The 22,399-nt window shown below is 29.7% G+C and overlaps 2 protein-coding genes across 4 annotated transcripts; both read left to right on the top strand.

The window, feature by feature from the left end:
- Nucleotides 1-3,976: 3,976 nt before the first annotated feature.
- On the top strand, nucleotides 3,977-5,588 carry LOC140881500 (protein translation factor SUI1 homolog). 3 transcript variants are annotated; one of them, XM_073286859.1, is made up of 5 exons: nucleotides 3,977-4,100; nucleotides 4,621-4,714; nucleotides 4,811-5,016; nucleotides 5,103-5,156; nucleotides 5,289-5,588. In XM_073286859.1, the coding sequence occupies exons 2-5, from the start codon at nucleotides 4,678-4,680 to the stop codon at nucleotides 5,331-5,333; spliced, it is 342 nt and encodes a 113-aa protein (XP_073142960.1). In that variant the 5' UTR covers nucleotides 3,977-4,100; nucleotides 4,621-4,677; the 3' UTR covers nucleotides 5,334-5,588. The 3 variants fall into 3 exon arrangements, with proteins under 3 accessions (XP_073142960.1, XP_073142961.1, XP_073142962.1); XM_073286860.1 differs by lacking the exon at nucleotides 3,977-4,100 and adding an exon at nucleotides 4,333-4,379; XM_073286861.1 differs by lacking the exon at nucleotides 3,977-4,100 and adding an exon at nucleotides 4,465-4,486.
- A 12,255-nt stretch (nucleotides 5,589-17,843) lies between these two features.
- On the top strand, nucleotides 17,844-20,610 carry LOC140883276 (glucose-6-phosphate/phosphate translocator 1, chloroplastic-like). Its single transcript, XM_073289684.1, has 5 exons — nucleotides 17,844-18,607; nucleotides 18,731-18,956; nucleotides 19,379-19,601; nucleotides 20,049-20,262; nucleotides 20,367-20,610. Exons 1-5 carry the CDS (start codon nucleotides 18,125-18,127, stop codon nucleotides 20,376-20,378), a joined length of 1,158 nt encoding a protein of 385 aa, XP_073145785.1. The 5' UTR covers nucleotides 17,844-18,124; the 3' UTR covers nucleotides 20,379-20,610.
- Nucleotides 20,611-22,399: the final 1,789 nt, after the last annotated feature.

Raw genomic sequence — 22,399 nt, 5'->3', positions numbered from 1 at the left:
TTAAATTTATAAAAGTGTATATTTATCTTTTTCTATGTAATATCTATGCCATTAAAAGATTTTAGATAACATTAATAATATATATATATATTGCAAAAATAAAATAATTATTAATCCAACTGTAAGCACATTACGTGCACTAGGACACTAATAATTAATTTTATTTTTATTTTTTTTGTTGCGGTGGGTTTTTCGGTACGTGGTGTAGTTGCAGAATATTATTAACGATGATAATATGAAAATTTTCGTTTTTATGCATTTAGCTTTAAATTTCGTTACATAGATTATACACACACATATATATATATATATATATATATATATATTCTTGAAATAATTAAAATTAAACTAAAAACTATTTCTTTTATTACTAGTAAAAACATTAATGTTTTAAAAGCTCTAGACGGTAGGCTGACGGCGGTAAACTAAAAACTATTTCTTTTATTGCTAGTAAAAACCATTAATGTTTTAAAAAGCTCTAGACGATAGGCAGACGGCGACCTACCGCTTAGCGCCTAGCTACCTAGGCAGGCCTAGGCGGTTTTTTTTAAAACTTAAATAATAAATAACTTGAAATATTTATGAATTTTACTATAAAATCTAATTTTTATGTCTTATGTTTTTCACTTTTTGTACGAAAATCTTATAAATTTTAATAATAATAATAATAACAATAACAACAACATAAATATTAATAGATATCAAGTCTTCGGGCTAATTGCATTAATTTTCCCTGTAAAAAGTCTAAAAGTCATAAAACTCCCTAAGAAATATTAATAGGTTAATGCATACCTCAGTTTTTTAAAATGTAGCACATTTCACCCCTATGTTATACAAACTCGGGCACATTTATACCCTTTTATAGGGATTTTTATGCTAATTTTTTAAAACATAGGGTCTAACATGCTATTAATTTTACATAGGATGTTTTATATCTTTTAGACTTTTCACAGGGGTCTGGATACAATTAGCCCCAAGTCTTCATATGTAATATGAGATTTAATTTTTTTGATTGATTGATTTTCTGCGTTTTTTTTTGTGTGTTTGTTTCTCGGTTCGCGTTTTTTTATACTTTTTTATTTTTAATTTTTTAAATAAAAAATAATAACCAACCGCCTAGGAGGATTTCTGTTAGCTTAGACCGAAGGCAACGCCTAAATGCATATCGTAGCAAAATTTTGTTTGTTATCCGAAAGGGAAAAAAAATATTTCCTAAAAGAATTCTTTTTTTTTTTTCCCTTTCTTTTTTCTGGAATGGTTTCCTACAAGAATTCAAGTTCTCTCTCTTTCTATATAAAACCCTGCGCTTCTGATTTCTGGGTACTTGCAAAATCCTATGTTAGTTGAACTTCTGTCATACTCCATAACTAAAAATCGATATCCACAGTTTCTTTTCCAACGCAGAAGCAACTGTTTCTTTTCTTGGATTTTTTAGGCGCCAGCCGACTTTCAAAATATTCTTGAAGTTTTCGCCTTTTGTTCCATTCCACCTAGTTATTAACGAAACGGGATTGCAATAATTAAGTTTCTTCGAAATCATCGAGTTTTTCCCGGTCAAACCCCTGCCGTGATTTTCGCCGGGAATTTCATACATTGTTTTTGTGATATTAATTCTTCTCCATCTATCACTATGATCTCTTCTTTCAAGCACCCGACTTTATCGATTCATGGGTTAAATTTGGTCCAACATAGGACGAAGTTTCTCCCCCGCACGTCGCCGGTTTTCGCTTCTCCGCTGGCGGAAACTACTCGCCGGAGATCAAATGTTTCCATCTCTAAACCTCTCTACGTCTCCAAGTTTGATTCATTTTCCGTTCGTGACGAGAAGGAGCGAACTCTCGTCAGGTGCGAGGCGTATGAGGCCGATCGGTCGGAGCCCATTAGCAAATCTCCGGCGGAGAAAGTGAAGATCGGAGTGTACTTCGCGACGTGGTGGGGTTTGAACGTGATCTTCAATATATATAACAAGAAAGTGTTGAATGCTTATCCTTTTCCATGGTTAACTTCCACTATCGAGCGCAACGAATTCAAGCTTTGCCAAATTTGACATGGTGGTACTAGAAAAATAACAATGTATTTTATTAGTTAATTTCCATAAATATAACAATACAAATAACGAATAAAATATGAGTTCAAGCATACTTAAAAATAAAAAAAAAATCACGAGTCGGATATTCACCGATAAATACAAGACTCGTGAGTATGATAATCATAATAGTTATAAAAAATAGCCTTGAAAATGCCATCTTCATTTTTTTTTGAAAATTATAAGAGAAATAATTTTTGAGAGAAATAGTAAGTTTGGTGTGATTGAAATGTGTTTGAGTGATCATATTTATAGGACAAAAACTTACCGTTTATGACTGTTTATGACCGTTAGTATATATACACAATAAAAATATATAAGCAGTAATATATAATATAATCATATCACGTTATTATAATGTGGTGTCATAGTCATCTTTTTATATAATAATAACATGAAATTATACAAATATAGTTAGTATATATACATAATAAATATATATAAGTAGTGATATATAATATTATCATATCACGTTATTATAATGTGGTGTCATAGACATATTTTTATATAATAACATGAAATTATACAAATATAGTTAGTATATATACACAATAAAAATATATAAGCAGTAATATATAATATAATCATATCACGTTATTATAATGTGGTGTCATAGACAACTTTTTATATAATAACATGAAATTATATAAATTTAGTTAGTATAGAGTCAGATATTGTATATCGCATCACATTATTATAATGAGTTGTCATAGACTCCTTTTATATAATAGTGTGAAATTATACAAATATAATTAATATATTATAATATATATTATACAATAAAAATATATAAGCAGTAATATATAATTCACATCATGTTATTATAATGAGGTGTAATAGACTATTTTTATATAATAATATGATGTTATATATTAAAATATATACACAGTAAAAATATATAAACAGTAAAATAAATATTCTTACTTGTTGAATATTTTTGTCTTTCCTTGTGATTTATAGCTTGGAAAATTATAGAGAACCTTCGAGCGATCGTGCTGATAACGTGTTATAAAAAGTAAAAATTCATGGTAAAAAGGTAAATCCTCAAAAACTCAAAATATATCAAACTCCACACTTTATAAAATTTTCTCTCTACTCAATTGTGTTTTTCATCACAAATGTTGAGGCCTATTTATAGATCCTTATTTGAGATTAGTCCAAAAATAAATACATCATCACTTACATCATCACACTAATATTCAATATTCAACTCTAATAATTTTCAACATTAAACTCTAATAATATATTTTCAACAAATATGTATATATACCCCAAATTATAGTTTTGTATATTTGGTCAATATGTCTATGGAAAATATTATATTATATTATCTATCTATACTATATATAAAGCTATAAAGCAAAAATAACGTAGTGGTTTCTTGGTATTTTTTTTAAAAAAAAATCCACAAAACTATCAAATTGCAAAAAAATAATAATAATAAAATCAAATACTTGAAAAAATATATTTATATTATATACACACAGGACATAATATTTGTATATAATATTACAGACACAATGAGTGTGCAGTTTGGCTAATATTATATATTTATACTATTAATTAAGAGAGAGGTGTGAATACTAACTAACTTTTGGTGAAACTTTTTTTAATATATCAATAATACCCTTAATTAGTTTTTTTTCGTTTTTTAAATTTTTATTTACCTTTTTGTTACAAATATTTTTATTTTATAATTTAATTACAAATATTTAGAAAACAAAAATAAAATTATGATTGTACGAACACGCAACGCGTGCTTCAAGATGCTAGTATAACTTAAAACTCTGACTTAAATCTGACGCAATGTCAATCTAACAAGAAAATTCGTTTCAGGTCAATAGAAAATCGCGTTAGGGACAAGCGCTTTTAATTATTTTGTTTATCTTAAAAAAAAATAATTACCGCGAAAGAAACTCTACATTTGGTTCGTCGCTTCCATTCAGACTTATCCGAATTCCAGGGTTCCGTGCTCTGCTGTCGATCATTCATCGAACCCTAGTTCTCGGATCGGGTACGCTCTTTCGTTTCAATTTTGTTTCCAATCGCATCAGATCTCTTCAATTCATCGTAATTCTTCCGTAATCCGTTTAAATTTCTTATTTTTGTTTTCTTTTCTCCAATTGATCAAACTGTTTGGCTTGTTAGAGCTGTTGATTTGTTAAATACTGGTTCATACGGATTTGAATTTCGTTGTCTGTGAGTTCTGTTGACATCTGTTCGTTCATACAGTACAGCGATTTGAATTGTGGGATCTGTGGCAACACTGAATCGTTCTTTCAAGTCTGAAATCGTATTAATCTCCAGGGCTATTCTATTTCCCCTTTCCGTGGTGTTCTCGTCATAAGAATTTCATGATATTGCAGGAACCACTAATTGTTATCTCTTATTTACATTCATGTACCAACTTTGTTTTTTTTTTAAGAAACAAATTATTTGCTCAAAAGTTTATTTTTCCTCTTTGATTCCTAGAGTCTTAGACATAATAAAATCTTCTTGTGGCTCATTTTATATTTGCTATGTTATTTAATCAGGTCTGAACACGTAAGTTTAGTCCAGGGTTGTTGCATTCGTCACATCAACCAAGTTTCATGTCTGATCTTGACATCCAGATACCTACAACCTTCGGTATGTTGTTCGTTACACATGTTTTTAGCAAACTATTATCTGTTGGGAATTGATTAAAGGGGCTGCTTTACTTGGATTCATTGACCTAATCTGTAGATGCTTTTGCTGATGCAAATGCTGAGAATTCTGGTGCCGGATCAAAGGACTACGTTCATATTCGTATACAACAACGTAATGGTCGTAAAAGCCTGACAACTGTTCAAGGATTGAAGAAAGAGTTCAGCTATAACAAAATCCTCAAGGATCTTAAGAAGGAGTTTTGCTGCAATGGAACTGTTGTTCAGGACCCTGAGCTAGGCCAGGTTTACACTTTGCTCGAGTTGGATGAAATCTGTAATTTTTCCCTTCCTTCGATTCTGAGATATGATTGTGACCTTTTTTTGTGAAGGTTATTCAGCTTCAAGGTGATCAACGCAAAAACGTTTCTTCCTTTCTTGTTCAGGTGATTGATGGCTCGGCTCTTCCCCACCCCCTTTACATTTCATGCATGGAACCAAAATAACTCAAATAAACAAGCTTAAATAAAAAATGTCTATGAATATCTGCCTTATTTTAGTCCATTTATCCCATGCAGGCTGGAATTGTGAAGAAGGAGCATATCAAGATTCATGGTTTCTGAGCTGCTTCGACCATCTTTATATCTTGGCTGTTTGCTATCGTGTCTGTGCAGTGTAATACTATCGTCAGTCGCACGTATTTAACTTATACAGGTCGTGTGATGTTAACAAGATGCTTTTGGTTGCAGTGGATGTGAAAAATAGTGATGCTTGTTATTCAAAGTTCTTTATGTATTCCGTTTTACTACATTTGTTCCCATGTCTTATTATGTCCTGCGAACTTAATTTGATGAAAATGGTTGGTACGAGGTTCTTTATTTTCATGCTTATTATTTCATGCAATTCGCATGGAATCGTCTTCTTAGATGATTGATTTCCATAGAAAATTGATCTGGTGGCGAGTTTAATGGATGTTACTGATATTTGTGTTATGAGATTAATAGGTATTGCCAACTGGACAAGTGGTTAGGCGCATGCTTGATTCAGTTTGGTGACGTTTGTTGACTCGATGTGGATATGAATCCAGAGTACATGTGAGACCCATCCATTCCAGATGGAGAAGTATGTTTTCAGAGTATGAGAATTTGCATTCACCTCTTTAACCAAAAAAAACCGCAAATGTAAACAGAAAAGATGGGACATCTAACCGAGTCGAAAACCTAATTTTTTTTATTATGGATACACATGTTAAAAAATTAGAACTTAAAATAGAAGTTTGTATGATTCAATTTCGGACTATGGAGGTACAAATCGAACTAATAAAAAAAATTGAAATTTAATTAGATTAATTAATTTTATTTTTATGTTTTTATACATTTTATATATTTTATAAAATGATATTCAGTTAATTAAGTATTAATTTTTTTTAATTTGTAGATGATTAATATTATTGAATTTATATTTAAATAATTTATGAAAAATTAACTTCAAAGACTGTATTATATTTTAAAACATTTTTTGAATACTAATGTAAATACATATTTTTTAATACTAATTTAAACACTTGGTCTAACCGAATAAACTGAGTCGAATAAGCAACCGTCAGTAAAACCTAACTAAAATTAAATGATCCGGGTAGTGTGTTGGTGAAGCTTATCATTTTATTATCTTTATTTTTCTCCTACTGACCCAAAATAATACAAATTATTTAATGTTTAAGATATTTATATATTTACATTTTATATTTCACCAAATTTAATTAATTATATATGATTACAAAATTATAATAAAAAATAATTTATATATATTATTATTATTAAGTTTGATTCACCTAGAATAACAAATTTTTATTTACGATAAATTTTTAAAATATGGTAAAAAAAAAAACCCTTTCGATTTATTAAAAGTGCTTCATTTTTTAAATAAATAAAATTGAATTTATTTTAATAAATTTTTAACTTATCCATAACTAACATATCTTATTGTCTTTTTTTTTTTGACATCAACATATCTTATTGTCTTATTAAAACCTTTTGAATTATTAAAAACTAGTATTTTCGTGCACGTAAAGTTCGTGTTTTTCTAAGAAAAACAAAGAAAAAAATAAATTATAATTTTTTAAAAAAAAATACAAAAACTATAGTGTTTTTTGTAAATAAATAGTCACTTAAACGTAACAAATGCATTAATTTTATATGTGAATGTCATTTTCGTAAATAAAAAAACACACTAAAGATCACAAATTCAATGTCATTGTGATAAATAAAAAAATATTTACTGTAAAAAAAAGATAAAATCATATAAAATGACGAATTTGCCTAATAATTTGATTTTATTGTGAATTAAGTTAGGATATAATCAAAATTTGATCTCAAGTTTCTCCAATTAATTAAAATTTAATTAATTAAATGGTCTTACTATAATAATATAGTAAGATATTTATTTATCTTGTCTATATTTTTAAAAATTTTAGATGACTATAATACTATTATTAATAGAAAATATATGGAAAATTTTCAAAAATAACAAAATTATCATATATATATATATATATATATAAACAGAAAAGTTAATAGAAACCAACATTTTACCACTCAAAATTCTTTTTTTAAAATAGTAGAAACATCAACATTAAATTTTAAAATATAAATAAAGATATAATTGAATTTAAAATCACAGATAAATATAATATTAAAGATTAAAAAATGATATTATGAGTGATAAGCTATTTAAACTAAAAATGTTAAAATATAGAGAAAAATATGTTTGAATTTTCTAAAAAAAATAAAGTTTTTGTAATAAAAAAAAATTGTTATAAATATATTATTATTGTAGATGATTGTCTTATTAAAGATTTGTGATCAAGATAAATATGTCAAGATAATATTTGTAAAAATTTGTATCTTGTAATTTTTTCCTATAAATAGGGGTGATTGAGTTCAATTAAAATTGCACCTCAGTATTGACTCATATTAATTCTCTCTCATCTCATGAATTCTCTCTACTCATCTCTCTATTTCTATTATGATTTATAACACGTTATCAGCACGACGTTGTAATCAACTGAAAATGAAAATAATTGATATATTGGTGTCCATGAAATATCATGAATATGTTGATGACTATAAAGTAGCATAACATGATTTTATGTTGAGAATTTGAAGAAATTCATGATCATGATACAATATACTGAGAATTTTGAATCAGCACGATGTTGTAATCAACTGAAAATGAAAACAATTTATATATTGGTGCCCATTAAATATCATGAATATGTTGATGACTATAAAGTAGCATAACATGATTTTATATTGAGAATTTGAAGAAATTCATGATCATGATACAATATACTGAGAATTTTGAGAGATTCATGATTTCAATTTTGATATATCGAAAGATATTCATAAATTCATGATATAATATATTGAATATTGAGATATTCAAAATTAAGATATGATATAATATCAAATATATTGAAAATCTAAAAAGATTCCTAGTTATAATATTATATATTGAGAATCTGAATAGATTCATGATAAAGACGTGATATATGATTTCGTATATTGAAAAAGTGAAGAAATCATGATTGATATCTGATATGATATCATGTCAAAATAAATCAATATTGAAATATTGATAAAAATATGCAAGATTTGATCATATTCATGAAGAATATTAATATAAGATCCAAAATTTGGAAATATTCTCGAAAAATATGATTTTTGGTTGTTGAAGATCTTATGAATTAAGAAATTTAATACAATTTCTCAAAGAATATCGATATATGATCTAAACTTGTCAATATCCATAAGAAAAAATTATTAAAGATATATATCAAAAGATATTGACTTGGTATCGATTCAAATCATATATTTGTTTTTAATGCTCTAGAAGAAGCATGATATATTATTTGTCACTATTTTTATGAATAGCGACTTGATGTTCAATGATAAATTGCATAGGATATTGATTGATAATTATGAATGTGCGGTAGTAAGATCGCAACACTATCAACTGAAAAACAAAAATAAATGTTAAACCCAATGAATTGAACCATCATCTATATTGGGCAACGACGATGATGTATTGATGGTAGCCTATGCATGATGATGTCAATGGGTTGATTTCTGATTAACTTCAAGTCATTTTATTTATTTATTAAACTAATTTATTTTTGATAAATTAATTTTGAATTTGTTTAAACTAAATTGTGAAAAACTCTAGCATGTGTTTTGATTAACATAAATTATTTTGATGATATAAAATAGATCTACAAATTTTGTGAATATATTCTATTGGTCAATATATTGCATTAAATATTAATTATGAAATTTGATGATTTGAGAATTTTTATATTTTAAGGATATATCGGGTTGTTACATCTTTATTCCATAAAATTTGATAATGAATTTAAATTACTCAATTTTGATTGTGGATATAAATTTTGAACTCTTTCAAAATTATTCTATTAATTTATAAATGGATGATAAAATATTTTACCACATATTATCTTACATGTTTTGCAAATGTAGGAATAAAAATTCAATGTGAAATGATACTCGTAATAGATCGAATGTTATTGTTAAATGTAAAAGATCTACTTGGTGCATACAAGAATTTTAAAAAAGGTACATTTGATTTTTCAATTTCAATTTTTCTAATATCTTATTTATTATATTTTGTTCAAGAAAAACAATTATAAAAGATGTCTGATTAATGGTGTCCGTTCTTTTAAGAGAATGTGACAGTGCCAATGAACACAGTTGAGACACTGTAGTTTAATTCTTCAAGGAAGAATATGTTATCTCGGGCTAATTGCATAAATATCCCCTGTGAAAAGTCTAAAAGTCATAAAACCACCTAAGAAATATTAATTGGCTAATGCATCCCTCAGTTTTCTAAAATTTAGCGCATTTCACCCCTATGTTATACAAACTCGGGCACATTATACCCTTTCATAGGGGTTTTTATGCTAATTTTTTTAAAACATAGGGTATAACATGCTATTAATTTTACACATGGTGTTTTATGCCTTTTTAACTTTTCACAGGGGATGTTGATGCAATTAGCCCATGTTATCTCATATAAAAAGAGATATGAATCATGAATGTCACAAATTATTGAAATATACGTCATAATCAAGTATTGTACTAAACGTACATCGGTATCTCATATCACTATCGTACCTGAAGTATGTAAAATATTTATTGATATCTATCAAGCAAGATATAAAAGTTTGTGGAGACCGTTATGTCTACCCAAATCATATGTTTCATCGTATGTTGATTGAATGTTTGAAAGATTTATAAAATCGCTTGATTAACGATGAAAAAATATGATGTGCTTCATATTATAAATAGTGATACATAATAATGACGTATAGTTATTTTTAAATCTAGTAGATATTCGTTTGGTTTAAATAGTATATTACAAATCAATATTTCTAGAAGAGCTAAAGAGCTCCAAAAGTATCATTGATACAAATACTTTCAAAGTTTGACATAATTTATTGAATTGAGAATTCAAATTATATAAATAGTTGAAAAACTATTGATAGTGCACAAAGATATTGATGAATAAGCCAAAAAATTTTGGATCAAAAGATCCAGAAGATTTTATGAATTCTTATTGGCTTATCAAATTTGATATCACTATCATTAGCTCAAATTGATAGAAAATCCCCATATTATCTGGAATAATAAATAATGTGGGCCCACAAAGCGCAACATGATGTTTGCGAAAATACGTATTGAGAAAAAATTCCAGAATATATAATCACAAGCTTGATAAAAAAAGAGGATATGCATATCAATTTTATGATTATAAATACGTTGGTTTAGTTGATTTATTTTGCCTTCAATCAACTACTAAACCATGAGAATAAATACGTCATAGTTGGGGATATCTGAAATATATTATGTCAAATGATTATGTATAGAAAGTTAATGTTTGTGCGAGAAATGTACTACATAAATCTTTTGAAGAGATTTTAAATATGTTGGAAATAAATTGGATCTTATGATCAATTATTTTGAGCAATGAGATTTTATGACGCGAAATTCTCATTTGTTATTCTTGTAAAACAATGTTTCCAACATTGAGGGGGAGAAATTAGAAGCTACAAAAATATTTTTGAGATCGATCCCAATTAAATATAAAGTGAACATGATGTTCAAAGTTTAAATCTCGAAATATATTATTTGATCTTGTGTATAAGATCATTTATACTGTTTAGCTTCATTTATGTTCAAGTTGAACAATTTAAATCGTCTTCAGTGGCGAAGAACCCCTTAAAGAAATTGAGTGAATATCTCAATGTGAAAAGAATAATGGAGGCTGGTCGTTGTGAAAAGAAATTAATGTCCTGCAGGACCATATCTTATATTACTTGCAAGTAAATGAAAAAGATGCTAGAAGCATGAACGACCAATTATTTCAATGAATCCAAGTTTGATTATATTATTCCTGAAGAATAACAATTATATTTAAAGATAAGATTTCACAAATTATTTGGGATCGAAATGATATAATCATTAATGTGTTTTTTGCTATTTTGCAAAATAATGACTGTTAATAACAAATGATTGACTAGTGACATGTGACATATGAGCAAATATTAGCAAAGTTTCTTAAATTATTTCAAGCGGATTATGAGAAAATATTCGCACCTATCATGGATGCACTTATTTGATAGTGCTATATATAGAATCATCTTCGAAGGATTTGATGCTCAAAATATTATTTTTGTCAACTTGAAAAAGAATAAAATATATTTGGTTTTGAAGTATAATATCTTTGACAAAATCAGCATCTAAATCAATTTTTGGCAAATAAGTGCATAAGATTGAAATATTAAGAATTAGTAATTTCAAGTGATGCTTGCAAGAGGGGAAACAATCAAAGTTGTACTCTTTTTCTCTTGTCTATGATTTTTCCCGCGTGGTTTTTTATAACAAGGTTTTAGTGAGGCAATTAACAAGTATCGCGAGATGTCTTACTCTTTTCTCCTTCATTAGGATTTTGTCCCACTAGATTTTTCCTGATAAGGTTTTAACAAGGCGCATCTATCGTCGGGAAGACATCCAAAGAAAGTATATGTTGTTGTACTCTTTTTTCTTCGTTCAGATTTTTTCCACGGGGTTTTACTGTCAAGGTTTTAACGAGGCAACACTTAAGTCCCGATGAAGTTCCCAAACATACATCTTGCCAAATTGAGATTTTGAAGAATCGATTGCTTGTGCAAATAATCATCTAAGGGGAGTGTTATAAATATATTATTATTGTAGATGATTATCTTATTAAAGATTTGTGATCAAGATAAATATGTCAAGATAATATTTGTAAAGATTTGTATCTTATAATCTTTTCCTATAAATAGGGGTGATTGAGTTCAATGAAAATTGCACCTGAGTATTGACTCATATAAATTCTATCTCATCTCATGAATTCTCTCTACTCATCTCTCTATTTCTATTATGATTTATAACAAAGTTTTAATTTTTGCCTTTAATAGGCGGTTGTTTTGCCTATACGTATATGTACATATAAACAACAGAAATTCAAAAAAAATGATATCATGGCTGATACAATATTTAATTTAAAAATTATAAAATATAGATAATCATAAATTGAATTTAAGCAAAATTTAAAATAGACTTTGTTGGGATCGAAATGTGTGTAGAGGTGGGGTGAATACGCACTTTTAAAATATTTTCAATTACAATATCTCGTTCTTGAAATGTTCATAAATGAACGGCGAGTATCAAGAGATTATATTGAGTTTGGTTACAAAACCAAGCGAAGAACACTCAACATAACCCTCTAAAAACCGGTTAAATATTTTGAAAATTGTTTGAAAATATTGCAAGTTAAAACAATAAATCATTTTGTTTTAACCATTTATCAAACACTTTGTATGCAAGATTTTGATATTTTAAAGAACACATAAAATACTTTAAAAAATCATCCAAATTAAACAGTAACAATAAATAAATTCAATGAAAGAAAGAAACGCGAATTTGTTTCTGGAAGTTCGAAAGTTAAATCCTTCTACATATTTACTTCTTTGGTTTCAGAAAGATTGGACTAGAAATTTTGATTTATACAAGCTTGTTAGAATCAAGTGCTTACCATTAGACCAAAATATATAGCTGTTGATCTCAAAAAAAAAAAAAAAGATATAGCTGTTAGCCAAAGCACAACTTTATTTTCTTATATGTTGGGATTCGTGATTCTCGCATCCAAGAACGCAACAGAATTTATTGAATATTTGTCATACAAATATCTCTTGGATGTCGTATGTATCTAATAATCAATCCATTCATAAGGTATTTAGAACTAAATTACCTTAAGCGATAAACGCTTGACACCAACTATTTCGATTTTAAAGCGGATATAGTTCTTCTTGTAAATATCTACGAACGATCAACTGGATACGCCAAACTTTCAATCAATCAAGTCCACGATTGATTATCTTGTTCATCCTCTTGATCGAACTAGAAACCAAAAGGATGTTTTTCGTAAAGATTTAAAAATCGAGCGGCACACAAATTCCAACACTTGGAATATGGGTGGCCGATATTTGGTTTACAAGTGGAGTGAGTTCTGACTTGCATGCGCCCATATATTTATAGATGAGAGATTATCCTAGTCCTACTAGGAATCTTTCAAACTCTAATAGGTTTCCTACAATTTATTCTAATTCAACTAGTATTAATTATATTCTAATGTGATTTGACTCTCTAAGCACATGCATTTTTAACCCATAAATAAAATATCATCATAATTCTGATCGACGATTCACTATCACCGATATGACGAGTTTAACTTACTCGTTATTATGACACCAAGTCCAAAATTTCAAAATCACCGATCCAAATTAGTCAACTTCATAATTTGATCATTTCAACTGAAAAATTCCAAAAATGGAATTTATTTATAAATTCTTTTTGTTTTAACCATTTATCAAACACTTTGTATGCAAGATTTTGATATTTTAAAGAACACACAAAATACTTTAACAAATCATCCAAATTAAACAATAACAATAAATAAATTCAATGAAAGAAAGAAACGCGAATTTGTTTCTGAAAGTTCGAAATTTAAATCCTTCTACATATTCACTTCTTTGGTTTCAAAAAGATTGGACTAGAAATTTTGATTTATACAAGCTTGTTAGAATCAAATGCTTACCATTAGACCAAAATATATAGCTGTTGATCTCAAAAAAAAAAAAAAGATATAGTTGTTAGCCAAAGCACAACTTTATTTTCTTATATGTTGGGATTCGTGATTCTCGCATCCAAGAACGCAACAGAATTTATTAAATATTTGTCATACAAATATCTCTTGGATGTCGTATGTATCTAATAATCAATCCATTCATAAGGTATTTAGAACTAAATTACCTTAAGCGATAAACGCTTGGCACCAACTATTTCGATTTTAAAGCGGATATAGTTCTTCTTGTAAATCTCTACGAACGATCATCTGGATACGTCAAACTTTCAATCAATCAAGTCCACGATTGATTATCTTGTTCATCCTCTTGATCGCACTAGAAACCAAAAGGATGTTTTTCGTAAAGATTTAAAAATCGAGCGGCACACAAATTCCAACACTTGGAATATGGGTGGCCGATATTTGGTTTACAAGTGGAGTGAGTTCTGACTTGCATGCGCCCATATATTTATAGATGAGAGATTATCCTAGTCCTACTAGGAATCTTTCAAACTCTAATAGGTTTCCTACAATTTATTCTATTCAACTAGTATTAATTATATTCTAATGTGATTTGACTCTCTAAGCACATGCATTTTTAACCCATAAATAAAATATCATCATAATTCTGATCGACGATTCACTATCACCGATATGACGAGTTTAACTTACTCGTTATTATGACACCAAGTCCAAAATTTCAAAATCACCGATCCAACTTAGTCAACTTCATAATTTGATCATTTCAACTGAAAAATTCCAAAAATGGAATTTATTTATAAATTTTTTTATAAGTTTTTTATATTTGATCCTATCAAATTTTTTTCGCCAACTTCAACTCCTTGAATTGACCATCTCAACGGAAACAAGAAAACAAATACTTGTGTGACCCTCAATGATTCAGGGATACAACTAGTCGTGAGTTCACAACTCCTTGTGATTCAGGACACCGTTCTTTATGCGGGATTATCCTGATTGGCCTCATCCTACACATCAACTCTTTGATTATATAATGTCAGAACTCATTTCTGATTGAACTCATCGAATCATGGTAAGAACGTCTAGTATCATCGCACCATGATTCCCTAGGTATCACTGACAGTGACTGCAAAAACCTTTCGAATACGGTTATAGTACAGTACGGTCTCTTCATCTCATATATCTTGATCGAATCTTCAACCATTGGTGCATTGAGGATGTTTGGCTAAACGTATTAAAAATAAACTATAACTTAAAAAACTTATAAGCTGTTTTAGGAGCTTTTAAGGTGTCAGATCTTATTCTAAATTTTTTTTAAAATTTTTTGGATGAATTTATTTTAAATAACTCAAAGATGTTGATGTGTTTGGTATTATAAGACTTTTTATTATTAAAATTAAAAAAAAATGTTTTAATAATATGAAGGTAATGTAAGTAATTGTATATATGTAAATAGTTTTAGAATTTTATTATAAATGTTAAACTTGTATTAAAAAAAATAATTATTTTTTTAATAAAAAAATAAAATTATTTTATATATTATGTTAATGTGATAAATGAATGTCCTCTAAGTTTTTAAATTAATGTGAAAAATGGGTGGATGGCATGGTGGGCATGTAACAAAATGCACAAGGATAATATGGAGAATAAATTATTAAGATAAGAATTTTTTTTAAAAAAACAATAGATGTTGAATTTTTTTCTTTTAAAAAAAACACTTTATTAAGTTGTTAAACAATTTATTTTGATAACTTGTAAGCTAATTTTTTTTAAAATAATAAATTAGCTAAACAAATTTAAAGAGCTTATTGGCTTCGCCAAACACACTCTAACCATAATGAATTTCAAATGATTCCAACATTCTAAGAATTTGAAATTTATTAATTTATGATTACCTCGATCATTGTGTAAATAAATATAAAAATGAATGTACCTGTAAAAAAAATATAAAGATGAACTTGAATTTTTTGTTGTAAGTCATATAAACAATAAAAATAAATTTAAATTCATTGATTCAAATTTTTTCATCCAAACGCATCCTCTTAATTTTTTTATATTTTAATTATTTATTCAAACATTCAAACTTACTAATTTTTATCACTAATTATATAAAAATAACACTTTGTGTATCACACATATAAAATATTATTTTAACTGTACAATCACTCATCGCGTAGATGGATATTGTTTATCTCTACTATCTGTACTATTTTATAATAGTTGAGGGTATTAGAAAAACTGTTTTTGGGGTGTCGTGAACACACTAAAAATTATTTTCCATTTTACCCTTCTCTTAAGTTTTTTTAAAAAGTCTCTTAAATAAATTTACACAAAACTTCTCCACTAAAAAAACTCAACGATAGTAAAAAATTAAAAAAAATATATAATTATTTTATAAAATTGGATTTTCGATTCAAAGTTATATATATATATATATATATATATATATATATATATATATATATATTATGTTACACACGCAACGCGTGTGCTGTAGTGACTAATTTATCATAAAACAAGAGAACCTTAAATTACATTTGGTTTCTTTTATATAATATATCTTATCCACCTTAAAAGAATCTTTTAAATTTATAAAAGTGTATATTTATCTTTTTCTATGTAATATCTATGCCATTAAAAGATTTTAGATAACATTAATAATATATATATATATTGCAAAAATAAAATAATTATTAATCCAACTGTAAGCACATTACGTGCACTAGGACACTAATAATTAATTTTATTTTTATTTTTTTTGTTGCGGTGGGTTTTTCGGTACGTGGTGTAGTTGCAGAATATTATTAACGATGATAATATTGAAAATTTTCGTTTTTATGCATTTAGCTTTAAATTTCGTTACATAGATTATACACACACATATATATATATATATATATATATATATATTCTTGAAATAATTAAAATTAAACTAAAAACTATTTCTTTTATTACTAGTAAAAACCATTAATGTTTTAAAAAGCTCTAGACGGTAGGCTGACGGCGGTAAACTAAAAACTATTTCTTTTATTGCTAGTAAAAACCATTAATGTTTTAAAAAGCTCTAGACGATAGGCAGACGGCGACCTACCGCTTAGCGCCTAGCTACCTAGGCAGGCCTAGGCGGTTTTTTTTAAAACTTAAATAATAAATAACTTGAAATATTTATGAATTTTACTATAAAATCTAATTTTTATGTCTTATGTTTTTCACTTTTTGTACGAAAATCTTATAAATTTTAATAATAATAATAATAACAATAACAACAACATAAATATTAATAGATATCAAGTCTTCGGGCTAATTGCATTAATTTTCCCTGTAAAAAGTCTAAAAGTCATAAAACTCCCTAAGAAATATTAATAGGTTAATGCATACCTCAGTTTTTTAAAATGTAGCACATTTCACCCCTATGTTATACAAACTCGGGCACATTTATACCCTTTTATAGGGATTTTTATGCTAATTTTTTTAAAACATAGGGTCTAACATGCTATTAATTTTACATAGGATGTTTTATATCTTTTAGACTTTTCACAGGGGTCTGGATACAATTAGCCCCAAGTCTTCATATGTAATATGAGATTTAATTTTTTGATTGATTGATTTTCTGCGTTTTTTTTTTGTGTGTTTGTTTCTCGGTTCGCGTTTTTTTTATACTTTTTTATTTTTAATTTTTTAAATAAAAAATAATAACCGCCTAGGAGGATTTCTGTTAGCTTAGACCGAAGGCAACGCCTAAATGCATATCGTAGCAAAATTTTGTTTGTTATCCGAAAGGGAAAAAAAATATTTCCTAAAAGAATTCTTTTTTTTTTTTCCCTTTCTTTTTTCTGGAATGGTTTCCTACAAGAATTCAAGTTCTCTCTCTTTCTATATAAAACCCTGCGCTTCTGATTTCTGGGTACTTGCAAAATCCTATGTTAGTTGAACTTCTGTCATACTCCATAACTAAAAATCGATATCCACAGTTTCTTTTCCAACGCAGAAGCAACTGTTTCTTTTCTTGGATTTTTTAGGCGCCAGCCGACTTTCAAAAATATTCTTGAAGTTTTCGCCTTTTGTTCCATTCCACCTAGTTATTAACGAAACGGGATTGCAATAATTAAGTTTCTTCGAAATCATCGAGTTTTTCCCGGGTCAAACCCCTGCCGTGATTTTCGCCGGGAATTTCATACATTGTTTTTGTGATATTAATTCTTCTCCATCTATCACTATGATCTCTTCTTTCAAGCACCCGACTTTATCGATTCATGGGTTAAATTTGGTCCAACATAGGACGAAGTTTCTCCCCCGCACGTCGCCGGTTTTCGCTTCTCCGCTGGCGGAAACTACTCGCCGGAGATCAAATGTTTCCATCTCTAAACCTCTCTACGTCTCCAAGTTTGATTCATTTTCCGTTCGTGACGAGAAGGAGCGAACTCTCGTCAGGTGCGAGGCGTATGAGGCCGATCGGTCGGAGCCCATTAGCAAATCTCCGGCGGAGAAAGTGAAGATCGGAGTGTACTTCGCGACGTGGTGGGGTTTGAACGTGATCTTCAATATATATAACAAGAAAGTGTTGAATGCTTATCCTTTTCCATGGTTAACTTCCACTCTGTCTTTAGCCGCTGGCTCACTCATCATGCTCATCACTTGGGCTCTGAGGATTGCTGAGGCCCCAAAGACAGATCTTGAATTCTGGAAGACCCTTTTCCCCGTGAGAATTTTCACTGCTTTTGCTTTGTTTTTTCTTGGACTTTTCTGATTTGTGTTTGATATTATAAATGAGTTGTTCTTGTTTTATAAGTATTGTTTTCATATTGAATTCTTGTGCTTATAGGTTGCTCTTGCACATACAATTGGACATGTGGCTGCGACTGTGAGTATGTCAAAGGTTGCAGTTTCATTCACTCACATAATAAAGAGTGGTGAGCCTGCTTTCAGCGTTTTGGTCTCGAGGTTCCTCTTGGGAGAAACATTCCCACCAGCCGTTTACTTGTCCCTTCTTCCCATCATCGGCGGCTGCGGCCTCTCCGCCCTCACCGAGCTCAACTTCAACATGACTGGTAATTCCTAACCTACAACTTGAATGAGCCTAACATTTTTTTGCCCGTGTCTTGTGAAAATGTTAAAGGTGGAAAGAAGGAGTGACTCAGTGTCACTTTAATGAATATCATCTAACTTTGAGAGGTTAAATTAGTATTTCTTCACAGAATCACGTGATTATTGCCCAGGTAGGTGATCACATAGGGAACTTGGTTATTAGAGGCTTGCAAATAGACATATAGTAGGTATCAGGCCCAACGATAAATACGTGTGCTTCCTTTAAAGCACACCAATACGTGTTCTTTACATCCCAGTCACTTACTTTCATAACCTTTCAAAAACAATGGATCAAAAAGTACTTGTATTTATGCAATCTATGCTGAACAACATGAGTTAATTGGATGTGAATTGACAGCGTTTGCCTGTTTGCTGTCAAAATCAGGTTTTATGGGCGCCATGATATCGAATTTGGCGTTTGTCTTCCGGAACATATTTTCCAAGAGAGGCATGAAGGGCAATTCTGTGAGCGGGATGAACTACTACGCCTGCCTATCGATGCTGTCGCTCTTGATACTCACCCCGTTTGCAGTTGCTGTGGAGGGACCGCAGTTGTGGGCAGCTGGATTTAAAGAATCCTTGTCTCAAATTGGACCTCAGATCATATGGTAATCACTCGATCATCCCATTTGTTTTCTTGTATACTAGAGACCAGATGCATTAGATAGGCAAGCCTTTTGTGATCTTTATTCTTCTGCTTAGAAAGACTATAATACCATCAGATAATAGCATCAATGCATAAGCAATGTTAGTTTCTTGCTAACAATAAGAGGGAACCATTTCTAAGTCCTAATCAGAAGTAGAGTTATGCAAAACGTTCAAATCATGCATGGCGATTATCTATTTCTCTGCATTTTGATTTCATATCCGGCCTTGTAACAGATTCTGATAAATGATTAGTAACGGCCTCCAATAAGAACTAGATTATATATGGATTGATTGTCTCTAATCCAACCTTGTCGCGCAACTCTTGTCAAGGGCAGCGACTTGAGGAGGTTCCTAAGCTTAGTCTTTACGAGCACTTCATTGATCATTTCTTGGTTGTATACATGTAGGTGGATGGCGGCTCAGAGCGTATTCTACCACCTCTACAATCAAGTATCGTACATGTCACTGGATGAGATATCTCCATTGACGTTTAGTGTCGGAAACACGATGAAACGTATTACCGTTATCGTTTCCTCAATCATTATCTTCCAGACGCCTATTCGACCTGTCAATGCTCTAGGAGCTGCAATAGCTATTCTTGGAACCTTTATGTACTCACAGGTGATTTTAAGTTTCTGGTCTGCATGAAATACTGAATATTCCACTCACTAAAGTTCATTTTCATTGCTTTAGCTCACCTTTTTTGGCTTTTCTTTTTCCTGCAGGCGAAGCAATGAAGGCATTCAAATCGTGAATCCAGTATTATTAACCAAAAAACAGAGAAGAGGGGAGGTGGTACAATAATTTTTGAGAATAAATTACCCAACCAGTGGAGGACTTGCTTCACTTTTTACAAGGAAATAAGATTTAATCATCATTATTATTTTCCAAAGTATATTGTTAGTTTTAGTCAAGTTCAAAATAGGCATATTCTCTCGGTTTTGTAAGGATTGAGAATTAAAATAATAGATTTCGAAGTTATGGTTTCGATATTTTGCTCTTCTGGATGATTTGGATATTTACTTCCCAACGTCTCAGAGGACTCGTTAATCACCCTCGGATCCTGCAGTCATAACTCATCCATCAGACTTAATTTCAAGTCTCCTTAGAACTCAAGGACACAGAGGCTGGCTAGGCTGATTTTGCGTTTTATTTATCAGATGTTTGTTTCATTTTAGATACTTTCAAAGATCTAAATGTTTAATGGCTGTGTGAACGTCCTTGTCTCCTCTGCCACTGCAGTTGAGCACAACCTTAGTTCTGTTAGGTAGTCCTGGGCATAGCTTCTCTAAATAAGCAAGAAAATGTGAAGTCTCCAATGCTGGAATAATGCCCTTTAGTTTAGATAGTCTCTTAAATGCTGCACATATGGCTGGAACAAGACGTACCAGAAATCGAATGTGCACTGGCCAGAAGCACGGACGCAAAATACCACTTTAAACCACAGACCTAATAAACAAAAGCAGCAACATGATGCCCCTAAGGCGGTGTCCAAGTTGGTGGAGTAGGTGAACTCTTGGCCATAGGTCAGTAGTTCGATTACCCCTTCCAACACCTTATTGGACTAGTCTGTCATACAGGGCTTGCCTAGTGTGGTATACTTGACTAGTATAGTTTGCAGGCTATTGCGTTAGTCCGAAAGTTTACCCAGAACGCACCGAAAGTTAACGGCTGCGGATTCCCACGTCAAAAAAACAAAAACAAAGCAGCAACATGATATATTACCTTAGCTCAATTTACGGATTGATGGGTTGGGTTGAGTTTTGACACTCCTACATTAAAGACTATACAAATTAGATTTTTAATCTGGACCTAACTCATCTCAAAAGGGGAGGTGTGGACATCTATGGGACGGAAGACTTGGATCTAACTCACCTAAAAAACTAGTTCAATAGGGGAGGGTAGAGTGTCAATTCGGGTGGGTTCGGGTCGGGTTGACGAAAATAATTATAAAATTTTTCCAACCCGAACCCGAATCAACCCGAAAATGTCCAACCCAAACCCGAACCCGACTAACCCGATCAACCCGAACCAACCCAATTTAATTTTTTTATTTTTAAAAAATTATTAAATAAAAATTCAAAATACACAATAATAATAATAATATTTAATTTAATCACATAATAACAAAATCTAAGTTTATATATAATTGAAATTTGAACTTTTAGTTATAGAAAATTTAAAGTATACTTATTAAAAAAAATAAAAAAAATATTTTAAAAAATAAAAATTGTACAAAATAAACATTAAATGAAGAAAATCTATTATATCAATATATAATAATTTTTTTTTCAAAAATACAACGTATAAAAATATAGTAAATTTATCTTAATTCTATATAAAAAATAATAATAATTAAAAGTTTCGGGTCATTTCGGGTCAACCCGGGTTGACCCTAACCCAACCCAAACCCGATTAATTTTTTCGGGTTAGTTTTTGGGTCAACCCGATTAAACCCAAACTCACAAACCCCCAACCTTAACCTGATATTTTTCGGGTTGAATCGTGTCGGATTGACGGGTTGAGTTGAGTTTTGACACCCGGGAGGATTTACCCTTGTCTATAGAAAGGACTCCCAGATTATTTAGCCAACAGATATAGGACACAAATTAATACACTAATAGTTTGGACGTAAGGAGAAATTTTTTATTCCTTTTTTATTCATATTTTTGTTTTGGCCTTTTTTCTAATAATAATAGTTATTAACAACATTAACTTATAATTTATATTGTATTTTGTGTGCGTGCGTGCGGGTACA

This window comes from Henckelia pumila, chromosome 2 (assembly GCF_033568475.1).
Source record: "Henckelia pumila isolate YLH828 chromosome 2, ASM3356847v2, whole genome shotgun sequence".
Classification (NCBI taxonomy): Eukaryota; Viridiplantae; Streptophyta; class Magnoliopsida; order Lamiales; family Gesneriaceae; genus Henckelia; species Henckelia pumila.
The sequence above is the reverse complement of the archived record's forward strand: the minus strand, read 5'-3'. Positions and strand labels throughout refer to the sequence as shown.

Excerpts from the sequence above, each read along its gene's own strand:
- LOC140881500 (XM_073286859.1), top strand. The coding sequence starts at position 4,678 with ATGTCTGATCTTGACATCCAGATACCTACAACCTTCG. Across the intron at positions 4,715-4,810 it reads CCAGATACCTACAACCTTCG|ATGCTTTTGCTGATGCAAAT; the intron begins GTATGTTGTTCG and ends CCTAATCTGTAG. Across the intron at positions 5,017-5,102 it reads AGGACCCTGAGCTAGGCCAG|GTTATTCAGCTTCAAGGTGA; the intron begins GTTTACACTTTG and ends TTTTTTGTGAAG.
- LOC140883276 (XM_073289684.1), top strand. The coding sequence starts at position 18,125 with ATGATCTCTTCTTTCAAGCACCCGACTTTATCGATTCATGGGTTAAAT. Across the intron at positions 18,608-18,730 it reads TCTGGAAGACCCTTTTCCCC|GTTGCTCTTGCACATACAAT; the intron begins GTGAGAATTTTC and ends TTGTGCTTATAG. Across the intron at positions 19,602-20,048 it reads ATTGGACCTCAGATCATATG|GTGGATGGCGGCTCAGAGCG; the intron begins GTAATCACTCGA and ends GTATACATGTAG.